The sequence below is a fragment of the Mytilus californianus genome, unplaced genomic scaffold, assembly GCF_021869535.1.
Source record: "Mytilus californianus isolate M0D057914Y unplaced genomic scaffold, xbMytCali1.0.p SCAF_3, whole genome shotgun sequence".
Classification (NCBI taxonomy): domain Eukaryota; kingdom Metazoa; phylum Mollusca; class Bivalvia; order Mytilida; family Mytilidae; genus Mytilus; species Mytilus californianus.
Window position 1 is genome coordinate 117,300,973 of NW_026262679.1, and position 10,865 is coordinate 117,311,837.

Sequence of the window (10,865 nt, forward strand, 5' to 3'; positions counted from 1 at the left end):
CAACTTCAATCTATGCTCTGAGGTCTCTGCATCATGATCATAACATCAATATATGCTCTGAGGCGTTAATCATCTCTGCATCATAATCATAACATCAATCTATTATCTGATGTGGTAATCATCTCTGCATTATAATCATAACATCAATTTATGCTCTGATGTGGTAATCATCTCTGCATCATGATCATAACATCAATCTATGCTCTGATGTGGTAATCATCTCTGCATTATAATCATAACATCAATTTATGCTCTGATGTGGTAATCATCTCTGCATTATAATCATATCATCAGTCTATGCTCTGAGGTTGTAACCATCTCTACACCATAATCATAATAATACCAATCTATGCTCTGATGTGTTAATCATCTCTGCATTATAATCATAACATCAATCTATGCTCTGAGGTTGTTACCATCTCTACACCATAATCATAATAATACCAATCTATGCTTTGAGGTGTTAACCATCTCTGCGCCATAATCATAAAAACATCAATCTATGCCCTCAGAGTTTATCCTTTCTGCCCCATAATCATAACAACGTCAATCTATGCTCTAAAGTGTTAACCATCTACGCACCATAATCATGACATCAATCTATGCTCTGATGTGTTGATTATATCTGCATCATAATCATAACATCAATGTATGCTCTGAGGTGTGAATCATCTCTGCATCATAATCATAACATCAATGTATGCTCTGAGGTGTCACAAATCTCTGCACCATAATTAAAGTAATGTTTATCTTCCCTCGGAGTTGTTAACCATCTCTACACCATAATCATAATAATATCAATCTATGCTCTGAGATGTTAACCATCTCTGCGCCCTAATCATATAAATACCAATCTATGCCCTTAGGGTTTATCCTTTCTGCACCATAATCATACAAACAACACCAATCTATGCTCTCAAGTGTTAACCATCTCCGCACCATACTCATGACATCAATTTATGCTCTGATGTGTGAACCATCTCCGCACCATAATCATAACATCAATCTATGCTCTGATGTGTTGATTATATCTGCATCATAATCATTACATCAACCTATGCTCTGAGGTGTTAATCCTCTATGCATCATTATCATTACATCAATCTATGCTCTGATGTGGTAATCATTTCTGCACTATAATCATAAAATCAATCTATGCTCTGATGTGGTAATCATTGTGGTAACAAACTCTGCACCATCATCATAACAATACAATTTTAACCTACTGATCTGAGGTGTGTAAGATTTCTACTTCATTTTCAGAAAAATATTAATCAATGCTCAGGTTTTTGCCTTAATAATATATATTTTTGATAAATACTCTGAGGTGTTAACTTTCTCTTTACTGTTGTCGTAACAATATTGATGCTATGGTCTTGACCATCTCTGCACCAAGGTGTTAAATGATCTCTGCATCATAATCATGACAATATTAATCTATGCTCTGAGATATTAATCGTATCTGCACCATTATTATAACAATATATATTTATGATATAAGGTGTTACCCATATGTGCATCATAATTAAAACAATCCATCAAGAGAAAGCTTTTATTGTCCTGGTTAAAATAATAGCTTGCGGCTTTTTAACAAACTGCTATCAAAACTGATATCATTTACTTTGGAAAGCTAAGTATATCCCGCTTTTTGTGTGACACCCTCTGAATTTCGTGTAACCTTGTGGTACTCTACTGATTCACATCTTATAGGGGAGAATTGAGATCGCAAAAACTAATCACAAGTTAATGTGCACGTATAAATACAGGAATTCTGACTGTGGTTATATCTTACATGGGTTTTTGTTCTGTAAGGAACTTGGGGAGTTGATGGAAGATTTATGATAGATCCTGTTAAATTTCATCACACAAATAACGGTGATTTAGAGCTTGACATATTGTATACACATTTATATATTGTTGTAGACTGTATGTTAACCTAGGCATTCTGGTGTTTTGTTGGGTTACTGTCTCATTGATATATACATGATATCTAGGCCAATATCTCCTTTTATTCTTAGTATATTATATGAAACTTTAAATAATTCAAACAACCAATAAAAGTATTCTTCTCTTTCTAGCATCTTCAAGGTAGAAGCAGGTTGAATTACACCATTAAAACATGTTTCCATTGTCAGGTCTAATTGATAGTGTCTCTTTATGATTATCACCACAACCAATGCCTACACATGCCACAGAGGACATAGTATTGATCTTTTCAGTCCATCTATCTGTAAAACACTAACACTGACAGGCCAAAAAGCTTTCATTCTTGGTATTTCTCCTCATATTCTCTTGACCATAATGTACTGCATTTGATTAGACTATTTCTGTGGGAGATGCTAGACTTTGACAACTCCTGTAGAAATTTAACCCTTTTTTACTATTGTTATACTTGTGAAGACAACACCTGTAAAAATTTAACCCTTTTTTACTATTGTTATACTTGTGAAGACAACTCCTGTAGAAATTTAACCCTTTTTTTACTATTGTTATACTTGTGAAGACAACTCCTGTAGAAATTTAACCCTTTTTACTATTGTTATACTTGTGAAGACAACTCCTGTAGAAATTTAACCCTTTTTTACTATTGTTATACTTGTGAAGACAACTCCTGTAGAAATTTAAATCTTTTTTACTATTGTTATACTTGTGAAGACGTTTCCTCTGTGACCATTTACCAGAAAGCTTTCATACTTCATAGGATTGTTTGTCAAAATGTGTAGTAGGCTATAGTATACCCTCAATTCAATTTGACAATTCTTATGGGAGCGCGAGTAAAGGAACATTTTTGAGAGTTGTAACACAATGACACTTTGTGAACATAAGTCCTCTGAGACAATCGGCTCAAAGCATTCATTCAACAGGATTTAATAAGTTTTTCTGTATGCTATTTACCTCCTCTAAATGAAGGTCACTCTTTCCATATTGTGATAGAATAAAAGTGCAATAGAATGTATAAATTCAGTATTAATGTAGGTCAACTAAAGCTCCATACTGATAAAAAACAAAAATGGCTAATCTAGACAAGGTATCTGGGAGGCCTTCAAGTAATTAATTTTCTTTTATTCAATCTTAAAAGAAAAGAGTGACCTCAATTAAGAAGAGGTAAATAGCATACAGCAAAACTTACTAAAGTTAGTTTGTTCTCATGTTGTGCTGTAACACTACAGTTCCAAGTTAAAGGAGGGTTGAGTGCTAACAAACATGTTGAACCCCAACTCTTAACATTCTTTATGTGTCAGTCTCAAGTCAGGAGTCTGTATTCTGTGGTTGTCATTGGTTCATGTCTGTCATATTTGTTTTTCATTAGTTTTCTCGTTTGAATTGTTTCACAGTTTTCAAGTTTGGACCTTTTATAGCTCACTATATGGAAGGGATTTTTTACATAGTTGATGGCCGTACGGAGACCTATAAACTTTTTCATCTTTGTCTGACATTTGAACTCTGGTGGATAGTTGTCTCATTGCCAATCATACCACATTTCCTTATTCTATATAAATCCTGTTGTATCAATGCTTTCAGCAGTACAATATGTACAATTTAAAATATAGTATTGTACAATATGTACTACTTAAAAAAAGCTAAGATGGGACAGTGAGCCACCACTCTACCAAATGAATTGAGTAAGTAATACAATATCTCAGTTCATAGATGGCAGTTTTTTTTTGGTGCCATGGAAAGCTGTGAATTAAATGAAGTAAAAATCTTCTTTCGCAACTTATGATACTATACAATATTCATTCAGATCGCAATTATGGGACTTTGTACAAAAAGTCTCCTTGATCATCATAAACAGTTTTTCCTTTCTGGTAAAATGATGTCTGACGTCTCCTTGAAATTCTGACTGGTTTCATTTCCTCATTTGACTCGTTATAAGTTCTGTTAGTATAAGGAACTTTTTCAGTCACAATTTTCCCAAAGGAATCTTGACTATATTGTTCTGACTTTGGATTCCATTTCTGAAAACTTTTTTTACCATGGTAATTGTCAGAAAATTTGATATTTTCATTCTGTAAATTTTTTAACTCTGAATTAACCTGTTCTGATCTGTTGCTCTGGTGTAAACATTTAACTGTAAATTTGTTTTTTGGCTTTAAATCAAAGTTAAAATTGACCGATGAGTGATCCTTTGCTTGTTTTGTAAATTTGTTCAAACACTCTTTACTTCCTGGTTGTGTATCAAGATTGAAATTTGAAAAAGTATCATAAGTATTTTGCTTCCTGTATTTGTTCATTGTGTTAGTTTTCTCGTTCGGTATTTCTTGGAAGTCATCCAATGTATCTGCCGCCCTATTCTGTCTTGCTCGACTCAGTTTATTGTTTTTATTGACAAATAAATCATCTTTAGAATTAGGTATCAATCTAGGCCTCTGTTCTTTTTTATATGAATTTTTTTCATCTGACAAATTTAATTCAAAATTGCCACTTTGTTTGACAACTTTCTCAACTTGTTCTTTCTCTTGACCTTTCACTTTCATAGTTTGTCTGCCTTCATCACTGACTGGTTCAGGCAATAACACATATTTGTGATCTTGAATCTGGGTATCACCTTCTACCACTCTATCATAATACATTAACATGGATGTGAATGGTCCAATTTTTTTAGGCAGTTTTAATAATTTACTCTCTGCAGCTATTGTTCTTCTGGTCACTACTTTTGTCAATGGCAGGTCTTTTATTCCAGCAGCACTTCCAATTTTTAAGATTTTATCTTCCAATTCCTCTCTTTCTTCACTATCTATTGTTTCAGTATCATCTGCTAACTTTTTCTTTATATCATTTATATTTAAAATGGCTTTATCATCATGCTTCCTTATCTCCTTTTCATCTGAAGGAAGATATGTTGATTTTAAGATGCCAATAACTCCTTCCCTACTCACCGGGAAACTCTCAATGAGTTTGTCAACTGTCCACTCCTCAGGGTACTCCTGGTTTAGATATCTCATTTGTTCTTTAGCTTGCCATGTCAGTACATTTTTCTCCGGATTCTTTTTAAAGTATTTCCTTTCTATGATTTTTTTCTTCAATTTATTCCTCTCCAATTTGGCTAATCTGTGGAATATAAAAAAACTACATTGATATCATTTCTCTTACAAAAGATAAGCCTTGTGAAATGTGATGCATGTTAAATTTATATGAATAAAAAGAGATTTCTTTAATATGCCAATGAGACAGCAACTTGGTATTAAAAGGGCACTGCTTTTATTTCTTCCATCATTGGTGATTTTGCTCTATTTAACATAAAAATGGGTTGTTTATTTTCAAAAGTATGTGGCCAGGCAAGGCAGTCATGACAGTATGCAACTGATAATTACAAAGTATGAGATTAATAAAAAGTTTAAGGTTATAGATAGGAAGATTAACTGTGCCTACTACAGAACAGATAGTCTGACATCTAATTATGTTTAAGTCAGTTTCATGTCTCTTAGCTTTGGACTGAACTAAAAAACATTGATTTATCTCCCTTGAATTAAAAAGTATTAGCATATAACATGTATTGCAATTTTATAATGTAACATATAAGCCCTTTTCGACTGATTTTAATTGTTTGTTCATATGTTGTACTGTTACACCACTGTCCCAGGTTAGGGGGAAAGGGGGGGCTGCTAACATGATTAACCCCACAACACTCTGTATGTGCCTGTCGCAAGTCAGGAGCCTGTAATTCAGAGGTTGTCGTTTGTTGCTGTATATCATATTTGTATTTCGTTCATTGTTTTTAACATAAATCAGGCCATTGGTTTTCTCATTTGAATTGTTTTACATTTGTCATTTCAGGGCCTTTTATATCTGACTATGCAGTATGGGTTTTGCTCATTGTTGAAGGCCACACAGTGACATATAGTTGTTAACTCTATGTCATTTGTTCTCTGGTGGAGAGTTGTCTCATTGGCAATTAAACCACATCCTCTCATTTTGTATATGACACTATATTATTCTGCCATTAAAATGAATTAAAATAAATTGAACTAGAGAGCAAGAAGAAAATTTTGTCCACTGGATTTAATGCTTCAAAGAACAAAAAAGTCCACACGGACCACATCTCAATATGCATGAGACCACCAAAAAACCAATATGTGACATCTGCCTGCAACACACAGGCACTTGTCTCAGAAATTTTTTTTCCTATATAATTTAATATTAAGGTATATAGGAAATTTTTTTTCTGAGACAAGTGCCTGTGCTGCAACATTATAAGAAATATTAGTTGTGACAACACAATTTCAAACAAAAGCCCAATTAATAACTTTGAAAAACTTGTTTTCATACCTTTTAGCATTGTTTAGAAATATAGGATAAAATGTAAAATGTACTTGTTTATATTATTTCATAGCTGTACTATACTATTTACCAACATTTGAGTCATACATTTAGACTTCTTCTAGTGAAATATAAAAAATTCTTATTTATTGTTTTAATTGTACTTAAGTTAAGAGTATGGAGTTAAGTTAAGAAAAAAATTTGAAGTACCCCATATAAACCTACAAACTCAATAAAATGAGTGAAGAACTGGTTTATCTTCATCTTATGTTTTCTGTGGACTTCATTTTCAAGTTTTTTTTCTTTCCCTTTTAAAAACAATGTTAAATGGCTAATCTTAGCTATTTTGCTAGACTTATTTAAAACTTGTTTTGGTCTTAGAGAATTCAGAGTTTGACATACATTGTACATGTACAAAATCTATGTATGGTGTAAACACTTGTCTATTGATCAGAGAGTGAACAATGTAATGTTGCTTAAATCCACTTCATTTGAACTTTGGTGGATAGTTGTCTCATTGGCAATCATACCACATCTTCTTATTATTATAATGTACATGTATGCTGAATTCTAAATGTCTTTCCTAGTATAATAATAGTTTAAGTCTCAATGATGTACAATGTATACTAGACTTTCATATATTTTCATAAAAAAAAATAACTGTAATTTCAAACCCACAATTAATGGTCAAAGATTGGTAAATAAAGAATTTAATTCTGTTTTTATTTCTATTGCACCCCCATATGGAAATTAAACTCAACTGTAAGGTTTTATTGCATTTGTCATGATTGTGTTTCTTGTCGAATGATGGTTGCCATATAGGATTCTTATCCTTTTAATGATCCATTTTTGTGATAATACACCTTATCGCTATTTAGTCCATTCCGGAAAAAACAGTCATTTATACAACTTCCTGTCTGGGTCAAGTATTGCAAAAACAAAGGTCATCAGTACTGAGCTGAGGGAGGAAAAAGTTTAGCAAGTGAACATTTTGAAATTTTGATAGGATATGGTTCAATTTTTTAAAAACAAACTAAAGTTTTAATAAACTGTTATCACAGAGATATGTCTTGCCTTTTTGTAATTTTGATAATGCAAATGTTGAAATTAAAATAGCAATACTTTAACATGTAAGTTATGCAAATATTCAAAGTCGATGAACCATGATCAGGGGTGGGGCTATATAATCTCCATGGAAAAGAAACTTGCAAATGCCAATACATTTGCATACCAAATATCATTGACTTAACATTAGCAGTTCATCTTAAACTTATCTAATCACAAACTAATACATGTACATGTAAACTAAGCAAAAGTTTCAAAGTCAATAGACCATGAATGAGGGGGCGGGGCCAAGTATTCTCCATGGAAATGAGATGTGCTAATGCTTATACAACTGCATACCAAATATCATTGACCTACCACTAGTGGTTCCCCATAAATTGACCTAATCACAAACTAATACATGTAAACTATGAAAAGTTTCAAAGTCAATAGACCTTGACTGAGGGGGCGGGGCCAAATAATCTCCATGGTAATGAGATGTGCCAATGCTAAAACAACTGCATACCAAAGAGCATTGACCTACCACTAGTGGTTCACCATGAACTAGACCTAATCACAAACTAATACATTATTGACGCCACGGCCGCCGCCGGACACAGCATACCTATGTCTCGCTTTTTGACTCCGTCAAGGCGAGACAAACATGCTTTGTTTAAATTGTTTACCATAGTTTAAACATGTTTCTTTGAAATATTTTATGCACAATACATTGTTTAGACAGGGCCCCAGATAGCTTCAACTGGATGAAAAAGGCTGTGTAATTTCAGAACTTATCTGGTTTGGAATAAATAGTGATAAGGTGTATTACACGTATATACATTTGAACATAAGCACTTCAAATTACAATCGTAACAATGTACAAAAATGTACAATGATGCACAAACAGGTTAGGGAAAATCCTCATAAATGGGTACTATCCCCATTAATGGGTATTATACCCAAAATTGGGTATCAATATACAGTGATAAAAAATCAAATTTTGTATTTTATCATGATAGCTGTCATGGCTCAAATATTCATACAAATGACAACACTTTTCCCTTTAAGACCATAGTTTAAATGAGAACTGAGTACGAAGATCACTGGTGTTAAACTGATCGTGGTAACTGCAGTTACCACGATCCCAATATGGCAGAGGTAGAAATAGGTTGAATTGTTTTTTGCTAATTTCTCCGTGTATACGTGTTGTTTTCAAGAATTACTCAGCCGCCAGGTTGATCTGTACGGTTTTGTTGTGCGTGTGTTTTTTTTAATATTATATATGGCCTCGTTACCAAAATAATAGCCATTAAAAATTTTAGGAAGATAATCGTAACTCCATAAGAAGATAATCATAACTTGTGGACAAATAACTGGAAAGATAATCATAACTGTAGAAATTTTCATTGATAATAGTAACTGATTTTTATCAGTAACCTCTGCTAACGGAATATTTGCTAAAAAGATTGCGTCATAATTACAACGATCGTTTCATGCAGTCAGTACATGTACAGCTGTCAGCTTCACTGCTTTGTGTTACTATGTCTTCTATGTATTTTCAAAACGGCTTTCTTATTTCTCACTGAGTTTTGCTCTTCAGTTCTTTTTATGTAGAGGCATCTCTTTTATCCCCAGATTTATTAATCTTTTTGTATGCTCTATTCTATCTTTTCATTAGCCATGTTAGCCTTCTTTTATCTGCCCCACCCCCCTACCCCAATGGTGACATGGGGAATAGAAATATGGTCAATCTTAGTCTTCCAACCAGCAATACAACCCTTGCCAGCCAAAGTCATGTTCAGTGGGGCATCTGTTTTGGCTGTGCAGAATGTATAAATGCACAGCTACTTCCGGTCAGAATGGGGACGTTATAAATCTTATGCCTTGTGTAGAGAGTGCCACGCTCTCTGTACGTTAAGAACCCTTGCAACAACTCTTTGAGGGGTCTGTAGGTGACCTTTTGCAAGGAAAAATTGTTCCTTCCCAACATATCCTCATTTTCCAGTGGTAGTCCAAATTTTCCGACCTTCATTCCGGACGGCCCCTATTACAGGACTTACCTATTGTATTTGTTGTTAATTTGTTCTCGTCCTCAACATGCATGAAATATTTGCCACTGGACTTTAAGCAACCAACAATCAATCAATCAATCTTATATCTGCTGCCATCAAGGGCATCCATTTTCACAGTCAACATTAATAGTCAAGAGCGCATCTGGTGCAGAACAATTGGTACCATCAATGTTACAACTACCACCAGGTCGATATCTCTGTTAGTGAACTGTATGTCCCAGAGAGTATCACCAGCCCAGTAGCCAGTACTTTGGAACTCAAAAATGGATATTGATTGATAGAAATTTGCTGTCATACAATTTTAAAAATCATTAAAAATACAGAATACATCGATCATCTCTTCTTTAAATACATGTATATCATTATCATTTACCGTAAATTTTAACTTGTAAAATATATAGACTTTATATATATATCTACAAACATGACAAAGCAAAAAGTAAATTAGTTTAAGATAACCAATTATTCAGTAATTTAGTCACACTACCAAATTTTTACAAGGCAATAAATATTAAAAAAAACACACACACAACAAAACCGTACAGATCAACCTGGTGACTTATTAATTCTTGAAAACAACAAGTACATGAAGTATACCATGTATACAAGGAGAAATTAGCAGAAAGTGATTTAACCTATTTCTACGTCCTGCAGTTACCACGATCAGTTTAACACCAGTGAAGATAATGGCCTCCAAATTATAAATATCCTACATTTTGAAGGCTGTTAACTTTTATCCTCATAATATTTCAGCCATGGTGTCTTCAGACAAAATGTTGTCCTTTACCCTAATGTTTGCGCCATGACAGAAAATATCTGTAAATCCAAAGTTTATATTTTTATCACTGGAAATTGATACCCGTTTTGGAGTATAATATCCATAAATGAGGATAGTACCCATATATGAGGATCCTCCCCAACCTGACAAAATGTATGTCATAATAACATACAAATGTATGTGACTTTTCAGGTCAACTTTCACCCGATCTATACCTTTCCAAATCTCTCCTTATATCTGGATCCCTGAAATCTGCATTGGTGATAAATTCTTCAAAATGTCTTCTATCTGATCCTCCAACAAGATCATCAAGTAAGATGTCCTCTGAAGAAGTGTCTTCATCATCAACATCCAAAAATTCTTTGAACTCTGTGGCTGAAAGACTTCGTCTTTTTGAGTGTCCTCTGTCTCTTAGATGTCTCACACTAAATGACAAAAATGATGGTCTATAAATAGCTGTCACTGCAAACTTTGTTGCTTTGCAGAGTGTTTGTAAAGTCATTCTGAAATGACAGCATGTCAATGTTTATATTTTACAGTAAAGTGGTAATTTAATGTACGCGAATTTGTTTATTTATTTATTACAAGTTGTGAACAGAAAACATATAAGCAAAGAACATATTACAAATCATTTAAAGATATTTATAATTATTTAAAAGAAATATATCATAATGAATTGATTAAATATGAAGATAATAATATGAAATCTG

At 33.3% G+C, this 10,865-nt stretch overlaps 2 protein-coding genes across 5 annotated transcripts in view; both read right to left on the bottom strand.

The window, feature by feature from the left end:
- The window catches only part of LOC127735930 (uncharacterized), a 502,702-nt gene that overhangs the window by 286,080 nt on the left and 205,757 nt on the right, over positions 1-10,865 (bottom strand). The window lies entirely within an intron of this gene.
- LOC127735924 (uncharacterized) lies at positions 3,639-10,714 on the bottom strand. Its single transcript, XM_052246367.1, has 2 exons — positions 10,371-10,714; positions 3,639-5,052 (listed from the first exon to the last, which is right to left on the bottom strand). Exons 1-2 carry the CDS (start codon positions 10,655-10,657, stop codon positions 3,753-3,755), a joined length of 1,587 nt encoding a protein of 528 aa, XP_052102327.1. The 5' UTR covers positions 10,658-10,714; the 3' UTR covers positions 3,639-3,752.